At 38.2% G+C, this 24,050-nt stretch overlaps 1 protein-coding gene across 5 annotated transcripts in view; it reads right to left on the reverse strand.

Moving 5' to 3' along the window:
• The window catches only part of PHF20 (PHD finger protein 20), a 212,832-nt gene that overhangs the window by 66,942 nt on the left and 121,840 nt on the right, over nucleotides 1–24,050 (reverse strand). For 4 of the 5 annotated variants that reach the window (XM_077169871.1, XM_077169880.1, XM_077169853.1 and 1 more), the window contains one exon: nucleotides 15,181–15,459. The exons of the other annotated variant lie outside the window; for it this stretch is intronic. In XM_077169871.1, the coding sequence (XP_077025986.1) occupies nucleotides 15,181–15,459 (279 nt within the window). The remainder of the gene's footprint in view (nucleotides 1–15,180; nucleotides 15,460–24,050) is intronic. 5 annotated transcript variants of the gene reach the window in all.

Consider the following 24,050-nt stretch of genomic DNA (forward strand, 5'->3'; position numbering starts at 1 on the left):
GAACCGTGAGAGAATACATTTCTGTTGTATTAAACCACCCAGTTTGTGGTTTTTGTTATGTCAGCCCTAGGAAATTAACATACCACTCTTTTTCAGCAGTGGAAGAGTGGCCAATAATTGGCTTGCTTCATATGTGCTCTAAGAGTAGTAAAAGGCTTCTTAATGAGTACACCAAGTACAGTAATATTCTTGTATTTATTTATACAAGATTCATTGGGGTATGTTTCTCATAATCTGTCATTTAAAGAATTCAAAACTATTCAGTTACTTAATAATTATACATTCACTAGTATTTTACCAGTGAGCTACTATTTATAATTAAAAGAATATTTGGTTTATGAAATATAGCTGTAGGACTATCAGCTAAGGCTACTTAATTGTGTATGACTAAAATAGGGCATGTAACCATAAATAAATAAGTAAACAAATACAACAAACAACAATAAAAATGGTGCTGCAAAAACTAGATCTCCATATGCAAAAGAATGAAAGAGGGCCTCTATCTCATACCCTATATAAAAATAAACTCAAAATGAATCAAAAACCTAAATATAGGATGGGCCACGGTGGCTCAGCAGGCAAGAATGCTTGCCTGCCATGCCAGAGGACACGGGTTTGAGTCCCGGTGCCTGCCCATATAAAATTTAAAAAAAAAAAAAACCCTAAATATAAGAACCAGAACTATAAAATTCATAGAAGGAAATGTAGGGAAGTGTCTGCAGGATCTTGTGTTAGGTAATAGTTTTAGACATTACAGCCAAAGCACAAGCAACAAAACAGGGAAAGAAAAAAAAAAAAAGCAGATAAATGGGCCTCCTCAAAATAAAAAACTTCTGTGCAAAAGACTATCATAAAAGTGAAACGGGCTTAATATCCAGAATATATAAAGAAATCCTATAACCTAACCATAAAAACAAACAACCCATTTAAAAAATGGGCAACAGAGTAATTTGGGTAGTAAATAAACAAGTAATTGCAAAGTCCCTTGGGGGACTGGGGAGAAAGGAGGAAATATTCAACTTCTCCATTTGGAGAATTTCTGATCTTCTCACAAGCAGTGGGGATAACCAACTCAGTAATCTGAGTCCTCAATCTTGGGGTTCACCCCTATGAAACTTATTCCTGCAAACGATAGGCTAAGCCTACTTAAAATTAGGCCTAAGAGTCACCCCCACAGAATCTCTTCTGTTGCTCAGTTTAAGCCAACTTGGCAGGTGAACTCACTGCCCTTCCCCTACATGGATCATGACTCCAAAGGTGCAAATTTCCCTGGCAACGTGGGACAGAACTTCCGGGATGAGCCAGGACCTGGCATCAAGGGACTGAGAAAGCCTTCTTGAGCAAAAGGGGGAAAAGAGAAATGAGACAAAGTGTCAATGGCTGAGAGATTTCATACAGACTCCAGATGTTATCCTGGAAGTTATTCTTATGCATTAAATAGATATGACCTGTCTAGCTAAGATGTAATGGAAAGGCTGGAGGAAATTGCCTAAAAATGTAGAGCTATGCTCCAGTTTCTTGAGGATGATTGTATAATGATGTATAATGTTTCTTGAAGATGATTGTATAATGATATAGCTTTCATAATGTGACTGTGTAATTGTGAAAACCTTGTGTCTGATACTCCTTTTATCTATCTTATCAACAGATGCGTAAAACCTATGGATTAAAAACAAATAATAGGAACAAATGTTAAAATAAATTTAGAAGACTGAAAAAAAAAAAAAAAGATGGAGGTAACCAAAATGTACAATAGACTAATGGATGAAATAAAATGTTGTCTATATATACAATGGAATAGTACTCAACAGTAAGAATGAAGTTCTGATACATACAAAAACATGATGAACATTGAAAACACTATGTATTGTAAAATATAAAAGGACAAATATTGTATGATCTCACTGGTATAAAATAATTAGAATAAGCAAACTCATAAACTCAAAATCTGGAATACAGGTTACCAGGGGCCAGGTTGGCAGTAGGGAATGGGAGTTAATACTTGAGTCATACAGCTTCTATTTGGGGTGATTATAAAGTTTTGGTAATGAATGGTGGTGATGGTAGTATAACATTGTGAATGTAACTGACAGCACTGAATTATATATGTGAATGTGGTTAAAAGGGGAAATTTTAGGTTGTACATATGTTACCAGAATAAAAATTTTTAAAAAACACAGGACTATACAATACACTGAACCTTACTGTAAATGATTGGACTATAGTTAATAATAAATTGCAAAGGTGTCCATGAATTGTAACAAATATCCCACATTAATGCAAGATTTTAATAATAGGATGGTATATGGGAACTCTGTATTTTATGTATATTTTATACATGCCTTCTCTGTAAACCTACAACTTCTCTATTTAAAAAAACAAAACCCCTGAAGAAATGGAAGGAAACTCTGATGGGATAAAGGTGACTGGAGAAGTCTGGAACAGGGCATGCTTTCTGGAAGCTGGGGGCAGAATGAGACAGCTACAATATGGAATCTTCTGAATGCCCGGATATGTTCACTCTTGTGGACAGTCTCTTGATGAAAGCTGAACATGTCTACTGATCCCATTTCACAGATGATGACACTGAGGCTCCTGCTGGTTAGTGGCAGAGACAGGACTAGTGGCCAGAGTTTCAAATTTCCATCTAGAACTCAGCAAGATGGACTGACAGCAAATGCAAGTCAGCTCAGCAGCTGGGCATGGGAGATACATTTGGACAGTTGTGAAACTGACGGTGAGTTTTGTATTCATTTGACATGAGGACAGGAATACGTTGGCTATCGGTGCCTCTTTTCCTTCCTGACTCCAAAAATCCTGCCCTCCACCTAAGAGAGTACAAGGTTTATAAGACTATGCCCTAAGCTGTGGGTGAGGGGTGTGTGTAGCTCATTCTGCCATCAAATCGACCAGTTTTACAAAAGACCACAGAAGGCAACAAGTTAAAATACACAGATTTAAAAGATTCTTTTGTTTCCCCTAAAGCATTCTGTAAATGTTCACCCTGCCAGCCTGGGAAGTATACCCAGGGCAGAGTTTGTTATTAAAAACACAAGCAACGGACTTCCGGAGAAGATGGCGGCTTAGTAAGACACGCGAGTCTTAGTTCCTCCTCCAGAACAGCTACTGGGGAAGTGGAGGCGGTGCAGAACACCTCCCGGAGCCGCGACGGAGACCAATAGGACAGCGTGCCCCATTCTGGAACGGCTGACTGGGTGGGAGGGCCTGCTGCGGTGAAATTGCCGAGGGGCGCGCGCTTCCCCGGGCGGGGCGGCGGGCGGCCGGGATCCCTCCCTCCCTCCTTCCCGGGCCGGCTGGGAGAATTGGACTGGCGGTCCCCTCGGGTTGTGGGGGCTGGCACACCCCCCCCCTCACGCGCGGCCCGCCGGACCAGCTGGGAGAATTGGATCGGAGATCCCCCGGGCTGCGGAGACCAGCGACCGGGGTCCTTTCCAAACACGCGGATTCCTGGTCCGGCTGGGAACGGTGAAGAGGTAACTCCCCCGGGCCACGGAAGCCGGCACCCCCCCACCACACTTGGCGCCCCAGGCAGGCTGGGAAATTTGGACGGGTGCGCCCGCAGGCCGTGGAGGCCGGCAACCCTCCCCACACGCGGATTCCCGGGCCGGCTGGGAGATTCAGATTGGCACTCCCCCAAGACCCTTTGGCTGGCAACCCTCCCCTACAGCGAGAGTTTTCCAAAGTTAAGGAGCCACAGCATCTTTTACTGGTGGGACCCACAGACAGACGAGCGCCACGAGCGCCACCTACTGGGCAGGATAAGAAAAATAGAGCCCAGAGATTTCACAGAAAAATCTTTCAACCTGCTGGGTCCCACACCCAGGGAAATCTGATTAAATGCCGAGACGCCAGCAGAAGATAACGGATCACGCTTGGAAAATTGAAGATATGGCCAAGTCAAAGGAACAAACCAATAGTTCAAATGAGATACAGGAGCTGAGACAACTAATGCTGAATATACGAACAGAAATGGAAAACCTCTTCAAAAACCAAATCAATAAATTGAGTGAGGACATGAAGAAGACATGGGCTGAACAAAAAGAAAAAATAGAAAAACTGAAAAAACAAATCACAGAACTTATGGGAGTGAAGGACAAAGTAGAAAAGATGGAAAAAAACAATGGATACCTATAATGGTAGATTTAAAGAGACAGAAGTTAGAATTAGTGAATTGGAGGATGGAACATCTGAATTCCAAAAAGAAACTGAAACTATAGGGAAAAGAATGGAAAAATTTGAACAGGGGATCAGGGAACTGAAGGACAATATGAAGCGCACAAATATACGTGTTGTGGGTGTCCCACAAGGAGAAGAGAAGGGAAAAGGAGGAGAAAAACTAATGGAAGAAATTATCACTGAAAATTTCCCAACTCTTATGAAAGACCTAAAATTACAGATCCAAGAAGTGCAGCACACCCCAAAGAGATTAGACCCAAATAGGCATTCTCCAAGACACTTACTACTTAGAATGTCAGAGGTCAAAGAGAAAGAGAGGATCTTGAAAGCAGCAAGAGAAAAACAACCCATCACATACAAGGGAAACCCAATAAGACTATGTGTAGATTTCTCAGCAGAAATCATGGAAGCTAGAAGACAGTGGGATGATATATTTAAATTACTAAAAGAGAAAAACTGCCAACCAAGACTTCTATATCCAGCAAAATTGTCCTTCAAAAATGAGGGAGAAATTAAAACATTTTCAGACAAAAAGTCACTGAGAGAATTTGTGACCAAGAGACCAGCTCTGCAAGAAATACTAAAGGGAGCACTAGAGTCAGATACGAAAAGACAGAAGAGAGAGGTATGGAGAAGATGTAGAAAGAAGGAAAATCAGATATGATACATATAATACAAAAGGCAAAATGGTAGAGGAAAATATTATCCAAACAGTAATAACACTAAATGTTAATGGACTGAATTCCCCAATCAAAAGACATAGACTGGCAGAATGGATTAAAAAACTGGATCCTTCTATATGCTGTCTACCGGAAACACATCTTAGACCCAAAGATAAACACAGGTTGAAAGTGAAAGGTTGGGAAAAGATATTTCATGCAAATAACAACCAGAAAAGTGCAGGAGTAGCTATACTAATATTCAACAAATTAGACTTCAAATGTAAAACAGTTAAAAGAGACAAAGAAGGACACTATATACTAATAAAAGGAACAATTCAACAAGAAGACATAACAATCATAAATATTTATGCATCAAACCAGAATGCCCCAAAATACGTGAGGAATACACGGCAAACACTGAAAAGAGAAATAGACACATCTACCATAATAGTTGGAGACTTCAATTCACCACTCTCATCAATGGACAGAACATCTAGACAGAGGATCAATAAAGAAATAGAGAATCTGAATATTACTATAAATGAGCTAGACTTAACAGACATTATAGGACATTACATCCCACAACAGCAGGATACACCTTTTTCTCAAGTGCTCATGGATCATTCTCAAAGATAGACCATATGCTGGGTCACAAAGCAAGTCTTAACAAATTTAAAAAGATTGAAATCATACACAACACTTTCTCGGATCATAAAGGAATGAAGTTGGAAATCAATAATAGGCGGAGGGCCAGAAAATTCACACACATGTGGAGGCTCAACAACACACTCTTAAACAACCAGTGGGTCAAGGAAGAAATTGCAAGAGAAATTAGTAAATATCTCGAGGCGAATGAAAACGAAAACACAACATATCAAAACCTATGGGACGCAGCAAAGGCAGTGCTAAGAAGGAAATTTATTGCCCTAAATGCCTATATCAGAAAAGAAGAAAAGGCAAAAATGCAGGAATTAACTGTCCACTTGGAAGAACAGGAGAAAGAACAGCAAACTAATCCCAAAGTAAGCAAAAGGAAAGAAATAACAAAGATTAGAGTAGAAATAAATGAAATTGAAAACAATACAGAAAATCAACAAGGCCAGAAGTTGGTTCTATGAGAAAATCAGTAAGATTGATGGGCCCTTAGCAAGACTGACAAAAAGTAGAAGAGAGAGGATGCAAATAAATAAGATCAGAAATGGAAGAGGAAACATAACCACTGACCTCACAGAAATAAAGGAGGTAATAACAGGATACTATGAACAACTTTACGCTAATAAATACAACAATTTAGATGAAATGGATGGGTTCCTGGAAAGACATGAACAACCAACTTCAACTCAAGAAGAAATAGATGACCTCAACAAACTAATCACAAGTAAAGAAATTCAATCAGTCATTCAAAAGCTTCCTAAAAAGAAAAGTCCAGGACCAGACGGCTTCACATGTGAATTCTACCAAACATTCCAGAAAGAATTAGTACCAACTCTCCTCAAACTCTTCAAAAAAATCGAAGTGGAGGGAAAGCTACCTAATTCATTCTATGAAGCCAACATTACCCTCATACCAAACCAGGCAAAGATATTACAAAAAAAGAAAACTACAGGCCAATCTCTCTAATGAATATAGATGCAAAAATCCTCAACAAAATTCTAGCAAATCGAATCCAACAACACATTAAAAGAATTATACATCATGACCAAGTAGGATTCATCCCAGGTATGCAAGGATGGTTCAACATAAGAAAATCAATTAACGTAATACACCATATCAACAAATCAAAGCAGAAAAATCACATATCATCTCAATTGATGCAGAGAAGGCATTTGACAAGATTCAACATCCTTTCCTGTTGAAAACACTACAAAAGATAGGAATACAAGGGAACTGCCTTAAAATGATAGAGGGAATATATGAAAAACCCAGCTAATATCATCCTCAATGGGGAAAAATTGAAAACTTTCCCCCTAAGATCAGGAACAAGACAAGGATGTCCATTATCACCACTATTATTCTAGCCAGAATAATAGTGTTATTATTGGAGGTTCTAGCCAGAGCAATTAGACAAGAAAAAGAAATACAAGGCATCAAAATTGGAAAGGAAGAAGTAAAACTATCACTGTTTGCAGACAATATGATATTATACGTCGAAAACCCGGAAAAATCCACAACAAAACTACTAGAGCTAATAAATGAGTACAGCAAAGTAGCAGGTTACAAGATCAACATTCAAAAATCTGTAGCATTTCTATACATTAGCAATGAACAAGCTGAGGGGGAAATCAAGAAACGAATCCCATTTACAATTGCAACTAAAAGAATAAAATACCTAGGAATAAATTTAACTAAAGAGACAAAAAACCTATACAAAGAAAACTACAAAAAACTGTCAAAAGAAATCACAGAAGACCTAAATAGATGGAAGGGCATACCGTGTTCATGGATTGGAAGACTAAATACAGTTAAGATGTCAATCCTACCTAAATTGATTTACAGATTCAATGCAATACCAATCAAAATCCCAACAACTTATTTTTCAGAAATAGAAAAACCAATAAGCAAATTTATCTGGAAGGACAGGGTGCCCTGAATTGCTAAAAGTATCTTGAGGAAAAAAAACGAAGCTGGAGGTCTCACGCTGCCGGACTTTAAGGCATATTATGAAGCCACAGTGGTCAAAACAGCATGGTATTGGCATAAAGATAGATATATCGACCAATGGAATCGAATAGAGTGCTCAGATATAGACCCTCTCATCTATGGACATTTGATCTTTGATAAGGCAGTCAAGCCAACTCACCTGGGACAGAACAGTCTCTTCAATAAATGGTGCCTAGAGAACTGGATATCCATATGCAAAAGAATGAAAGAGGACCCATATCTCACACCCGATACAAAAGTTAACTCAAAATGGATCAAAGATCTAAACATTAGGTCTAAGACCATAAAACAGTTAGAGGAAAATGTAGGGAGATATCTTATGAAACTTACAATTGGAGGCGGTTTTATGGACCTTAAACCTAAAGCAAGAGCACTGAAGAAGGAAATAAATAAATGGGAGCTCCTCAAAATTAAACACTTTTGTGCATCAAAGAACTTCATCAAGAAAGTAGAAAGACAGCCTTCACAATGGGAGACAATATTTGGAAATGATATATCAGATAAAGGTCTAGTATCCAGAATTTATAAAGAGATTGTTCATCTCAACAACAAAAAGACAGCCAACCCAATTACAAAATGGGAAAAAGACTTGAACAGACACCTATCAGAAGAGGAAATACAAATGGCCAAAAGGCACATGAAGAGATGCTCAACGTCCCTGGCCAGTAGAGAAATGCAAATCAAACCCACAATGAGATATCATCTCACACCCACCAGAATGGCCATTATCAACAAAACAGAAAATGACAAGTGCTGGAGAGGATGCGGAGAAAGAGGCACACTTATCCACTGTTGGTGGGAATGTCAAATGGTGCAACCACTGTGGAAGGCAGTTTGGCGGTTCCTCAAAAAGCTGAATATAGAATTGCCATACGACCCAGCAATACCATTGCTGGGTATCTACTCAAAGGACTTAAGGGCAAAGACACAAACGGACATTTGCACACCAATGTTTATAGCAGCATCATTTACAATTGCAAAGAGATGGAAACAGCCAAAATGTCCATCAACAGACAAGTGGCTAAACAAACTGTGGTATATACTTACAATGGAATATTATGCAGCTTTAAGACAGGATAAGCTTATGAAGCATGTAATAACATGGATGGACCTAGAGAACATTATGCTGAGTGAGTCTAGCCAAAAACTAAAGGACAAATACTGTATGGTCCCACTGATGTGAACCGACATTCGAGAATAAACTTGGAATATGTCACTGGTAACAGAGACCAGCAGGAGTTAGAAACAGGGTAAGATAATGGGTAATTGGAGCTGAAGGGATACAGACTGTGCAACAGGACTAGATACAAAAACTCAAAAATGGACAGCACAATAATACCTAATTGTAATGTAATTATGTTAAAACACTGAATGAAGCTGCATCTGAGCTATAGTTTTTTTTGTTTGTATGTTTGTTTATTTGTTTGTGTCTTTTGTTTTTTTCTTTTTCCTTTTCTTTTTTTATTATTATTTTTTTCTCTATATTAACATTCTATATTTTCTCTGTCGTTTTGCTAGTTCTTTTCCTAAATCGATGCAAATGTACTAAGAAATGATGATCATGCATCTATGTGATGATGCTAAGAATTACTGATTGCATATGTAGAATGGAATGATTTCTAAATGTTGTGTTAATTTATTTTTTTTCTTTAATTAATAAAAACACACACACACACACACATACACACACACAAGCAACTTTTAGTCTCCGGTATCTTAAAAGCAGCTAAGAGTAAAAAAAAAAACAAAAAAAAGAAACAAACTAAGACTGTAGAATCATAACCCACACCAAACTCTGAAATCTGTTCTACAACTAATTGTTGTGCTTTGAAATTTACTTTTTTGTTTATATGTAATTTTTTACAAAAAAGGAAAAAAATCTATTTTGATGATTAAAAAATATTTATTCCTCCTAGCCACCAATGTTCTGGAGCAGCTAGAAGGAAAAATCTAAGATGAGAGTATGGTAGCCCATGACAAACTCCAGGATATGTCCTATACCTACGTGTTGAAGAGTGCTTTGAAAACCATTGCTTTTTTCTTTCTTTGCTTTGCATATATATTACAATAAAAAAGTTTAAAAAAAAATAAGCAAACAAAAACTGTCAGGGAAAAATCTCCAATTCATAAGAGATTTCCAAACCCCAGTGAAAAGGATCCTTCTGAATTAAGTGAGAGAATCTCAGGTCAGTACAATGGTATGAGACCTAAGGATGGTGATAATAGAAAATCAATCACTCAGGTTTCTAAAAATCATGTCAAATTGGCAACACCTTTGTCTATTGGTTTTGCAGTTCATAGCAGCTGGTCTGAGTTTAGAACTCAGATCTCTGCAGGCCTGGGATGATGTCTTCAGTGAGATTATCGTTCACCATAGGACAGACATCGTGCTGAGCATTTTACATTAGATCATTTAAAGGACCAAAGTTAAGAAGTAGACAGCATTAATATATCTATTTTACAAATGGAGAAATTGAAGCTTAGCAAATTCTTTGAACAGGGTCATGGAGCAAGTAGGGAATAGAGGCTGGATTCAAGCACATCTTATCAAACAAAAATCAAGACCCTCACCTGGGCAGGAACACACATCTGGTACTCAAATGTGTTACACTGGGTACGGTCCTCCTCTGACATGAGCAGGGATAGGCAGGAGAACTATGCCTTAACAAAAAAAAAAGGACACAGCTTACGGATCAGGCAAGTACTTTCCTGGATCCTTTTTTGGCTCGTCTGCTAAGCCCTGGTTGTTTCCTGGCTCTGAAGGCTCTGTTATCTGGGGTAGATTGTTTCCGCTTCCAGTGTTGTACCTCAAGCCTGCCCAGATGTCACTTCATTACTATTCCCAGCACCTATTATTTCTACTGGCTCCCAACACCTCAATATGACTCCACTTAATCAACACAACCTCCAATCCTTTAATGCTGGCTGTTCCATGACTCTGGGTAGAGCCCAGAGAATACTGAAATGACTCAACAGACTCTTTCCCAACAGCACTTATAATCCAACTAGAGCGCTCACATAAGCACGACAACCTCATCCATGCATGGCTGGATGGGATATATAAAATCATGGGGAAAAGAGAAGAAGGAAATCCACTTCCCACACCAAGCCTTTGCAATAGGCTCATTAAATAGATCAGCTCACAGACTCATCACAAGAACTCAGTAAGTTTAGACTAAAAGGTAAGGGGTCTGGAGACCTGCAGAGTCGAAGAAGTGATTAAGAGAACAGGATAAAAATCACACCACACCTGTACAGCTCTAAAACTTGCATCTGCAGAGGCATCATCCCACTCCTAAATATTTTTTTAGCAGGTGAGTGGTGGTGCTTTCAAAGGTGTGTGCTTTCAAAATTCCCTTTGCTGGCAAAATGACAGATGGACCACAGTGGGCAAAGAACGAAGTGAGGAAAACAAGTTGAAAAACAACCCAGGCAAGAAAGGAAAACATAGATTAGTACTGTGGGAATAAAAGAAAGAGGATTAATTTGGAAGTAACATATAAGAAAATAACAAAAAAAAAGTAAAAGCCTCCCAATTACCATCATTATTGCACCTGAAAATAATTTCCATCTTTTACTTGGTATTTCTTTGCAGTTTACTTTATGTTCTTACTGCATTTTTGTCATTTACAAAGCATTTGGTTTAAATAGACTCTTAATTGGGATACAAAGCATATATAGAAAAATACACACAAAATAAACATATAGATCAATAGATTTTTCACAAAGTGAACACATCTGTATAACTATGACTCAGATCAGGAAACAGAACATTTCTAGCATCCCAGAAGACTCCACAACCCCAGCCCTTCCAGCCGTTCTTCCACTTCTCCTAAGCATAACCACTGTCCTGGCCTTAAACACCACAGATTACTTTTTAACTGTTTTTGAACTTTAAATAAACTGAACAGTGTAACAAGTATGTCCATTTATGTTGGCTTCTATGGCTCCATATTACATTTCTGAGAGGCACTCATGGTGGTGGGTTTAGATGTATAGTTCATTCATTCTCATGGCTATGGAGCATTCCACTGGACCAGCATACCACCATTTATTTATTTATTTATTTAGACTACCACAGATGAGCACTTGAGTTGTTTCTAATTTGGGGCTCTTATGAATAGGACTGGGATGAATATGAATATCTGCATATTTTCCAAAGCATTTTAAATGTCTAAATAGCATTGATCTTCCCAAGCCTGTTTGAGGCAAGCAGTTCTACCTCCATTTTACAGGTAACAGGATGAGGGATTCAATCTGCAGCAGAAAACAATTAATAGCAGAGCTGAGCCTCAAACTCAGACCTTCCTGCCAGTGAGTCAGGCATGCTCCCTCCTTTCTTCACACTGCATTGAAAAGAGAAGGAGTAGGGGGCGGGCCGCGGTGGCTCAGCGGGCAAAGTGCTTGCCTGCTATGCCGGAGGACCTCGGTTCGATTCCCGGCCCCAGCCCATGTAACAAAAACGGAGAAACAGAATACAATAAAAAACAAGAAAATGTTTAAAAATGTTTCCCTTTCTTCCTTCTATCCTTCCTTCCTTCTCTCTGTCTAAAAAAAAAAAAGAGAAGGAGTAGGAAAGGCTGCCACCTCAAATCAGAAGTCAGCCTATGAGAGCAAATCAAAGGGCCAGATGAGGCTCAGTCAGAACAGGTCCTCAGACAGATCAAATCTTCAGACAGATCAGGACTTCCCATTCCTGGCTGTGCCTCCCTATAGAGAGAGATTTGCAACAACCCAGATTCTAATTTTTAAAAATGCAAATGGGTTCCTCAAAAGAAAAATGGAGATAAATTTCCTCAAACCTGCGAATTTGAAATGGTTAAGTCAGATAATACCAAAAGTTGGTGACAACAGAGAGAAATCACAGTACTGGTATAAATGAGAACTACCATTTTCAGGTGCGTTTAGGTATATCAACTAAAACTTTCCCATCTAGCAATTCCTCTTCCAGGTAAATACCCTAAAGAAATGCTCTCTCACAGGGAACAAGTACAAAGGTATTCCCTGAAGCATAATCTGTAACAGTAAAATACTAGAAATCTCACTGACTCTCAGGACTGAAAGATTAAAGAAAATATGATATATTCATACAAAATAATACAATATACCAGCTAAAGAAACAGTGAGACCTACTATGATTTCAACTCGGATGAAACTCAAATATAGCTAATGAAATGGCAGTTTGCAAAAGAGTCAGTATGATGTCATACTACTTATGTATATTTTTAAGACACAAAATATCATGTATTATTTATCAACATCTATGCATATATTTTGAAAAATATAAAGGAATAGAATACTTCATCCTAATGCTTTATTTCCTTTAAAAAAAATCTGAAAGCAAATACATGAAAATATTAACATTTAAATCTGAGTGGGTGATACATACATGTTTACTATATAATTCTTTGTACTTTTCTGTATGTTTAAAATTTCCAGAATTTAAAAAAATAAAAAACCAATAACAATGAAATATTTTTCCCTTATCAGACTATCAATAACTTAAAATTTGATGATACTGATAAAAACGTAGAGAAAATGACATTCATATCCTGATGGTGAGAGACTATAAGCTGGGGCAATCTTTTTGAAGGAAAATGTTAAATGTGCATACCCTTTGTCCGAGCAATTCTACCTCCAGGAACTGATTTCATGAGTTTATGTCCATACAAGGGCAAACAAATCTTTGGGGAGGTTCATTTTGCTTCAGTACTTGGTAGGAATGGAAAAAAAAAAAAAAAAAAAAAGAAGGTAAAACAAATTTTTTGGGAGGAGGTATAGCTCAAGTACAGCATACCCATACACTGAAATAATAGGCAAGAGTCAAAATGACGTGTGTGTGTGTTTATATATATATATATATATATATATATGGAATGAGGGTCAAAATATCTTTAATAAAAAAGAAACCTGCCTATGATATTAACTACATAAAAGACACTTTGTTTCATATTTAGATATCCACGTGTTTGGATATCTGAAAAGTTAAAAAAGAGTTTGTTGGAAAAGTTAGATCTTCAAGGGAGTAAGGGTGCCAAGGAGAAGGAAACCTACTTTCCCTTTATATTCATTTGTACTGATTTTATAGTAATCATGTGCCACTTTTATATTTAGTGATAAAAGTACAGAGCCAAACTTAGAATCCTGAATCAGAATGTCTGGAAAGCAGAGCCCAGAAATCTAATTTTTAACAAGTTATCCCAGTGATTCTCATACAGCCAGCTTGGTCACTGCTCCAGACGAGACCTGGGCCAGGTAATACTGTAGGAAATAAGACTGTCTCCAGATTAACTTTGTCATCAACAGCAGAGAATATAAACCTAATAAAAAGACACAGAATGGCCACTAAAGCCAGCAGTGACTGGCTAACAACATACATTAACATTCCTAAAGAATCACCAGGTTTGGCCCTAAATGAAGCAAGCAATGACCAAGCATGAGGATGCCCTGGTCTGAGAAATGAGCCAGTCCTTTCTTTGTGCCAGGAATATCCACATCCATGGGCATCAGGCAGAATGACATTCTTATACAGTGTCCAAAACAAAGCCTAGCACATAACAGACATTCAATAAATAATTGTTGAATGAACTATTTTAGCTGAGACGATTCTAACTCTAGTGCTCTGATCTCTCCCCAGAGATGGTCTCAGCTGGAGAGAAGAAAGAAAGATTTGACAACTGTGAGCTTCATTTTAAATAAATAACTGGGACCTGGTCTGCCATAGGTATCAGTCTCCTGCAGTCTGGTTTGTTTGAGTCTGCTCTGAGAGACATCAATCCCCTAGTGGAAGTCTGTGTTGGACAATGGATTGTTGTGAAGGCGCTAAGGTGCAGTCCCCAACTACACTGGTCAGCTGGTCTTCCTAGGCTGCTTCTTCTAGCTTGATGTTTGGTTTCACCAAATGCACACCTAAACTGCCTATAGCAAAAGGTTACAGAGTCGTGCAGTCCAATACAGCGGCCACTAAACACACAGCAGCTACTGAGTAACGAACTGAGCTCATCTGAATTGAGATATGCAGTAAAATACACAAAGATTTCAAAGTCACAGTACAGATAAAAGAGTATAAAAGAGCTTTTTAACAACTTTTATGTTGACTGAATGCTGAAATGATATTTTGGACATTCTGGGTTAAATCAACTACATAACTAATATTAACTTCACGTGTTCCTTTTCACAGTTCTAAATGTAACTACTAAAAAGTTTCAAATTACATGTGGCTCACATTATATTTCTAATGTATAATACAGCACATATGGCAAAACTCTACCTTGACCTTGGCACATTAAATCTTCACTGAACCCCTAAAAGAGTCAGAGATCATTTAATCTGCATGGCTCTGACCTACTGTCCTGAAACTGACTTCACACTCCTCTGGGAACACGTGAGGTGTCCCAAGACTCCACATCCCAGGAGAAACGAAGCTTTCAGAGGCTAAGTGACTTTTTCAAGGTAACGTGGGCAGCAAGAATGACTCATGCATTTCTGCTTCCTCCAGGAAAGCTAGACCTCCATGATCCGACTCCTGGGATTCCCTTGTCATTTTTTAATCTTTTGAGATTCAACTAGACCAGACCAACTTATAAGAGAAATATAAGGAAGCAACGTGATCTAAAGCAGAAGAAGAGCCCTCTATGATAGACAGAACCAAAATACTTACTTGGGGAACTTGCCGAAACCCGCTTCCTAGTCAAGCTATCCTGGCTGGCCTTGTCTGAAGCTGAAGAACCCCTTGTCTGGACATGCCTCTTTGCTGGGCTTTCCTCTGGTTCTGGTGACTTCTCCATTCCATGGAAATACTTCATGTGATAGTGCAATAATTTCGCTTTGCGGAAAAATTTTAAGCAGTCCACAACCTTGCATCTAAACTTGTGGTCTAGATCAACAGGTGGGGCTTTAGATGGCACAAGATCATCTGTTTTCTTAAAAGTACTTGTCACTGGAAAAAAAAAAAAAAACACAAAGATCCTTTGTGCTTATCCCATAGTTACTATAAAACATACATTAATACATGGCAATAGAACGCAAAAGAATAGCATGCATATGTAGCCTGAGACATCAATCAGAATGCCATTACCTCCCAAAATTACTGGTTAGAGAATGAATATAACTTTAGATAAAAGTAATAGAGATAAACTGTGATTTTTCTTTGTAAAAAAAGAGATCAAGTTTAAGTTTTCATGGTTTCACAGACTTTGGGGGGAAAACAGGAAAATTCTAAAGTAATCCAGGGACTCCAAGCCAGCATTTGTTATTCATGAGGTGGAACAGATTCAGAAATCACCAGTATCCTGAACTGGAGGGCATGAGGTAAACTCCAAAGACCCAATGATCAAATTCAAAGAGAAAAAATGTTTGACCACCTCCCCCCGAAAAAACAAATAAAGAAAAGATAATGATAGGTCACGCACCAAAAAGTAAAGCTGTCACAAGGAGTCCATATTAGAAATTTAGTTTATTAAAGATTCTATTTGCAGTGCCCTCACCCCAGCAAGAATAATCACCTTAAACTCAAGTCATGACTACCCTACAGATTAGGTCACACAAAAATATCCTGAAGGGACAGATACTTACTTGAGTAAATCAAATTTTTCCTAAATGCAATGTAAAATTTCCATTTAGCATACTAAATCTTTGGTAAATATTATGATTATTTTTCAAGCACAATCCCATAATCAGAAGTGTTAAAGACTTCTTAAACTCAATCTAAATGACACTCTAGGATACATTTTAAAATCAGTACTAGAGTGTGATTGCAAAAACCTATAGGTTTGATTACCACTGGATGTTATTAAAATAGTCAAATTAAATAAAAATTATACACACACTTGTATATCCATGTGTATCTCAAAGCAGAACAAGTCAAAATTTTACTTTCTATCCATGGCAAAAGATATAGGAAAGAGATTCCAAATCAGTTAGAAACAGATAAGAGAAGAAAAAGGAATGTGAAATGAAATGAAAACCTACTTCCCAAACAAATAGCTGTACAGGGAAAGGCACATAAGGGAAAAATTCAAAAGACAAACCTCCAATATATTCCAAAATCCTTTCTTAAAACAAAATACATGATTCCTGGAGCCTGCCCATGCCAAAAAAAAATGAGAAAAACAAAATATAAACAATTTTTTGGAGCATCCTCTTCTGGGGCTTACTAAACTGAACCAAATGAACTTAGCAATTTTGAAGGTGTACAAAGGTTAACTACTAGCAATTTTATATAGTTCAACCTAATAATTCCATTTCCATATGACAGATAGTCATTCAAAAATCATTGCAGACAACAATACAGGTATGAACAAAGCTAAAGTCCACAGTCAAAGTCCATCAATACTGCCTGCTACCACTTGAGAGTGACAGCAGTCAAATCCAGCCCTAGTAATCTCAGCCATCCTTTGCTTTGTATTTGAAACCCTGGTTTATTATAAACTCATTTATAATGAAAAGAAGAATGCCAAAAATAATAAACATCTTTCAACTTTAACAAAGTTTTTAAGTTGAAAATGCTGAAGAATTTGCATCAATGCCATGAAGAACTGCCATTCTCTTTATCCAAAAATTTTGCAACCACATTGTGCCGATTTAAAGCTGTTATGTACCCCAGAAAAGCCATGCCCTTTTTCCTGATCCAATCTTGTGGGGGCAGCCATGTTTCTTTTAATCCTGATTCAACATTGTACAGTGGAAATTTTGACTAGATTATTCCAATGAAGACGTGACACACCTAGTTGTGGGTGGGACCTTTTGGTTAGCTTGTTTCTACAGAGATGCGACACACCCAATTGTGGGTGTGACCTTTTGATTAAGTGGAGATGTGTGTCTGCCCTTTCAAGGCAGGTCTCAATTAGTTTACTGGAGTAGTTTAAAAGGGGAAACACTTTGGAGAAACCTCAGATGCAGACACTTGAAGAAGAGCTGCTTCAGAGCTGAGCGACAGGGACAGATGGAAATGCCTGGAGTGTCAACACAGGAAGCAGAGAGAGACATGGCAGAGTTCAGCAGACATCACCATAAGGCTTCCCATAAGATGCTAAGCAAGCCAGGACCCAGAGTTCTGTCCCAGAGGAGCTAAGTGAAGGCCCACAGATTAGCTTAGAGAGGGAACCCCTTGCATCAGAAGCTGGAAGCACCAGAACCAGGAACAAAGACCAGCAGACTCCAGACACATGCCTTGCCATGACAGACATTAGCCTTTCTTGAAACAAGGTATCTTTATCTGGATGCCTTAGTTCAGAAATTTTTATGGCCTTAGCTTATAACTTAATAACTTTCCCTTTTAAAAGCTGTTCCATTTCTGGTATACTACATTCCGGCAGCTTTAGCAAACCAATAAACGTATGTATACAGTACAGTGGCTAAAAGTGGGGGTCTAAAGTTAGACAGCCTGATTCATATCCTAGCTCCTTTACTTACTCACCCTGCTTAATTTACTAATATGCTTGTTAGAGACAATAATGATAATTACTTCACTGAGTTTTGAGAAATAAATCATACATTAAGAGTCCAGAAGTATGTCTGCACATAGTTAGTGCTCAATAAATGTTGGCTATTATTACTTATATGCTATCCTTCTGGACTTATGAACAAATGGGATACATGGAGAACTTTTCAGGACTTAACCTCATAGCAGAAGAGAAGGCATCCCTACCACTCCAGCCTTACTTGGCATGCTTGTGCCAGATGCAGTATGGAAGAGTTTATATCTCAGCTCTATCCTTTATAAGTTGAATAAACTGAACAAATTATTTAACTATTCTGATTATCCAGTTTTCTCATCTATAAAAGGGAATAACACCATTTATTTCAAAGAGATGGAGAGAAGATTAAAGATAATACATGTGCTTGACACAAACGGAGGTCAATAAATAAATGGAAGCCATTATCATTTTAAGTAGAAAATACAACTTTCATAAGCAGGTATGCTGGTTTGAACGTATTATGTACTCCAAAAAAAACATGTTTAAATTCTGATCCAATCCTGCAGGAGCAGTCATTTCTTTTAATCCTGATTCAATAGTGCAGGTTGGAATCTTTTGATTAGATTTTCTTCAGGGAGAAGTGACATACCCACATTGTAGGTATTAACTTTGATTAGATGGAGATGTGACTCTACCCATTCCGGGTGGGTCTTGATTAGCTTATTGGAATCCTTTAAAAGAGGAGATATTTGGAGAGAGCCAGAAAATGACAGAAACGGCAGAGCCTACAGAAATGACAGAAGCCTCAAAGCTAACAGAAACTTCATAGCAGAGCTCACACAGATGTGGACATGTGGAGTACAGAGACACGGATATTTGGAGATACGTGGAGACCAGCAGACATTGCCACGAGATGTTAAGAAAGCCACAATCAGGAAAGTGCCAAGGGAAGCCAAGAGATAAAAGCCAGCCCCAGAGAGGCAAAGCGAGGAAGCCCCACAGAAACAGAGGCTGAAAGCAGTGGAGCCCAGGAGCAAGGGACCAGCAGATGCCAGCTGACTTCTCAGCTAACAGAGGTGTTCTGTGCCTATGTTTCTTAAGTGAAGGTAACCTCTTGTTGGTGCCTTAATTTGGATACTTTCCCTTCCTTAGAACTGTGAACTTATAACTTATTAAATTTCCCTTTTTAAAAGCTGTTCCAGTTCTGGTATATGGCATTCTAGCAGCTTACAAACTAGAACAGCAAGCTTATGTCATGTCTGAAACTTGGTTGGACACAGCTATTATAATTATCAACCAAAGGCAAACATTCCTTCAGCCAGCTTTCATATGTTCTGGCAGTAAGACAGAAATATGTAAGCACTTTATTTTGTCTATATTCTTCTAAAAAGGTGAAACTGAAAACCAACCACAAGATTCCTAGTTTGCCCATTACCCCGATGTTACAAAGATTTTCTTAATAGTCTTATTACACAACATTAGACAGTATCAAGCTTGGTTCACCAAAACCTTGACTTTGTTTTGTCTCTTTAAGAACATAAATTAAAATGCATCTCCTCTTTCATCAAATAATTTTGTGAAACTCTATGTTGGTAGTTACATTTATCACTAAATAAACTATATGATCATTGCAGTCCAAGAATTTTTTAACTCTTGATTCTGTAATCCTATATACATCTTTAGGTTTTTATCCAAGTTGTTTATAAAGGTATCCCATAGGGCAGAACTGAGGATAGTCTTCATGCTGAAAGCAACTGTGCTGGTCTGAATCTGTGGTAGACCCCAGAAAAGCCATGCCCTTTGATCCTCATTCAAAATTGTTAGGTGGGGGCATTTTGACTGTTCCCATGAAGATGTGACCCACCCAAATGTAGATGGTAACTTTTGATTAGATGATGTCCATGGAGGTGTGTCTCCACCCACTGAAGGTGGAGTTGCTTGCTGGAATCCATTAAAAGAGGAAACGTTTTGGAGAGAGGCCCTTTTGGTAGAGCCACGTGAAAGCCAGTAGATGCCACCATGTTCACCATGTTCACCATGTGCCCTTCCAACTGAGAGAGAAACATTGAACGTTATTGGCCTTCTTGAACGAAGCTATCTTTCCCCGGATGCCTTAAACTGGACATTTCTATTGACTTGTTTTAATTGGGACAGTTTCTCGGCCTTAGAACTGTAAACTAGCAACTTACTAAATTCCCCTTGTTAAAAGCCATTCTGTTTCTGGTATATTGCATTCCAGCAGCTAGCAAACTAGAACAGCAACCAATCTATACTCTTTGGATAGGACTGCTCAAGCCAATTTAATTTCACCTATGCAGACTACAAATGTGTCATATTGCTCCTCCTTGTCCACTAACAGTTTTCAAGAGAGATGGTCAGACTATCTGCTAAAATAAAGATATACCTGGTCTTAAGGTCTACAAATTCAGTAAACCTCTAAAAAGGAACTATGTTTAGCTGGGCAGGATAAAAACTTCTCCTCAAAAATCCTTGATTTCTCACAGCTAAGCAGAAGGCAGGTATAACTGGATCCCCAAAAGTGAGCAAGCTTGACACACAAGTAGACAAGCTGCCCTGGCAATGAAAGCAGTATCAGGATCACAGAGGCTCAGATGGGCAGAGACTCTTGCCAGGAGAGAAGATGCTGCCTGGACCCTGAAGAAAAAAGAACTCTTTTCAGGATGTTAACACTAATAAGACAAAGTGAATTGCTAATTTTTGTCTGAAGAAGTAAACAGCAAAAGAAGCATTATGCGCCTTCAACTATGGTGATTCAGGAAGTAAACTTCCCCGGTAAACTCAACTCAGTGAAATAAAACTCACTGACAGACAAGTCCTTCTGACTGTGAAGCCTGCCCATAATCTACCCCACACTGTTGGGGAAAAACAATCAACACATGCATCAGGCTGAAGTTAGCAGCAAGCAGATATGTATATAACAGTTACAGAAACTAGCCTGTGAGGAAATCAGTTAAATTATACAACTGCTAAATTATACAGAAACTAAAAATCTGTTAAATTATATACCAACTATAATTTCAGGTCCACAAATAAAAAAATATATCACCATATCAACAGACGAGTAGAACATATGGAATAAAAATAAATAATAGGGGGAACAAATGTTAAAATAAATTTAGTTTGAAATGATAGTGATAAATGAAAGCGAGGGGTAAGGGGTATGGTATGTATAATCTTTTTTTTTTCTGTTATCGTTTCATTTCTTTTTCTGTTGTCTTTTTATTTCTTTTTCTAAATCGATCCAAATGTTCTAAGAAATGATGAATATGCAACTATATGATGATATTAAGAATTACTGATTATATATGTAGAATGGAATGATATGTTAATATTTTTGTTTGTTAATTTTTTAAATAAATAAAAACAAAATTTAAAAATACATCAAAATATTATATAGCAATAACTTATGCTATACAAACATTTTAATGGTGAGAAATATTAAAGTATGCCAAAATAACAAAAAGATATATATATAAACCCCAAGACAAAGCAACTGCTCCTTCCCTGTGAAGATCTTGCACACTGAACTACTTTGGTTTTGTACCTAACAAGTTTTTACAGAGACTAAAAATTTATAGTTTCCAGTCATCATAATAGTATCCACATTTTCCCATGCTATAACCAAACTGAAACCTCTGGATGCACAAAGAATGTTCCTAATTAACCTGGTCCAGGCCACATGGTTCTGTTTGGGATGCACCTTCCACACACACACACCAAATCTGCTCCCTTCAATCGCCACCTCCTGCACAATGCTTTCCTTGGATTTAGTCCCACCTTCTCTGAATTCCAAGAGTACTTCACAGAAAGTTAATCTTGCAGTCTCTGCTACTTTCTATCTGTATTATGGTTGGCTTTATTCATTCCTTATTCTAAAATATTGATGTGGGAGATGGGCTGCATTATTTACTTCTCTTAGTGTATTGGAAATTCTGGTTATTTGTGGACTTACTGTCCTCCACTTTAAGACAACTGAGTGACTGCCTTGAAAGCGAGTATTAGGAATTAACAATTAAATGACAGCCTTAATGTATGTTAGCCTTTTAAATTAGCTACAAGCAAGTAGCTAGAGGTAAATATCTTTAACTGTTCTAACTCACTTAACTTGTCTGTTGGTTTGAAAGATCAGGTTTTAACCCTGTTACAATTTTGTGGGGGCAGCTGTTTCTTTTAATCCTGATTCAATAATGCAGGTTGGAAACTTTTGATTAGTTTATAACCATGGAGATATGACACACCCAATTGTGGATGTGAATTTGATTAGATGGAGATGTGACTCCACCCATTCCTGGTGGGTCTTGATTAGTTTACTGGACTCCTTTGAAAGAGGAAACATTTTGAAGAGAGAGACAGAAATGGCAGAAGCCTCAGAGCTGACGAACTTCAGAATACAGCTGACGAACTTCAGAATACAGCTGACGAACTTCAGAATACAGCTGACAAACTTCAGAATAGAGCTGACACAGATGCGGACACTTGGAGAACAGACACATAGATGTTTGGAGATGCTTGGAGCCAAGCAGACATTGCCATGAGAGGTTAAGCAAGCTGGAACTTGGAGAAAGCCAAGGGAAGCCAAATGATGAAAGTCAAACCCCAGAGACGCAAGATGAGGAACCCTCACAGGAACAAAGGCTGAAAATAACAGAGCCCAGGGACAAGGGACCAGGAGATGCCAGCCACTTTTGACTACCCAGCTGACAGGTGTTTCAGACCCATCAGCCTTCCTTAAATTAAGGTATGTTTCCCTGGATGCCTTAGCTTGGACATTATTATAGGCTTAGAACTATAAACTTGTAACTTTATTAAATTCCCCTTTTTAAAAGCTGTTCTAGTTCTGGCATATTGCATTCCAGCAGCTTGCAAACGAACACAACTTATTTCTTTAATGCTAATGCTATGTTTTATAACTGCATAAAACTGGACAATAAAGGGTTAACCGTGACTGGCCCTGCTTATTTCTGACCCAGATGTATTTTGTAAATTCTTAACAGCCCTTAATGGCCTACTTTGTTTAGCTTAACCTCCTTACTTATTAGCTTATATAGACTGAACTATTTATAACTTTATATATTACCCCAGCCACACTTTTCAGTTCCTAATGAACATTAATAAGCAATTTACGACCCAGTTTTGAACCCCATGTTTGCCCCAGCCAGCTTTTGTCAACCATAATTGAACAAATCAACCAATATCTCCAAACATTCCAAGGACACTATCTCCACCTCCCTTTGTTGGAATTTCATAACAACCCAAGTTTCTCTAATTCGGAAAGAACAGATTTGAGACTTTTATCTCCTGTTCTCCAGGTTTTGCAAATCTGCAATAAAGACTCTCTTGCTCTTTGAAATCCCGGTGTCTCAGGGTTGGTCCTTGAATGCATCAGGCAGATTACCTATGTTTTATCCAGCAAAAGCCTTATTCATCTTAATCTCCCTACTGCTCAGGCAGTGCATAAGTACTTGCTGAAATTATTTACCTGTCATGCAGCACAAATGCCCTACCTGAGAGCACAAGCTTTACCTCAACATTACAAGGCAGGTGACCAATTATTAGGTTTTCCAGAGGGACTCACTAATATGTCTAGCTCTCAATTAAGGGTTTCTTAGAAGGTTTCAGAAACTTTTCTTGCCCTCAATAAACCAGGATAGGGAGGAAAGCTCTTCACGACTCAGAGATCTGGGGAAAGTAATGTTGTAGTGCCACTACTATCTGTCTATAGAGTCTAGGGCATCACTGCCATCACTGAGGTGGGCTGGTGACCCTGAGGCCCAGGAGGAAATCGGAGGAGGAAGTAGATAAAGCTGTGAAAGCACAATGTGAAGATGAGAAAGAAACACAAAATTATTAGGGAAGTATAAATAACTTCCTGTAATTAAAAGAAGCATAATGATTATACCATACAGAACAATGACTCAGACACCTTCCAGAAAAAGAAGACAGGGTAACAATTTTTTCCTCCCATTTGTTCAGCACTGTTACCTGCCCTCAGGTCTGAAATGTAGAAAGTTGCAACAGGTCCCTCAGGACTTCACGAGCAAATTCCAAAGAGAATAATGCTATAACTGGCTGGTTTCCACAACAGCTGCAG

The sequence above is a fragment of the Tamandua tetradactyla genome, chromosome 1 (genome assembly GCF_023851605.1).
Source record: "Tamandua tetradactyla isolate mTamTet1 chromosome 1, mTamTet1.pri, whole genome shotgun sequence".
Classification (NCBI taxonomy): domain Eukaryota; kingdom Metazoa; phylum Chordata; class Mammalia; order Pilosa; family Myrmecophagidae; genus Tamandua; species Tamandua tetradactyla.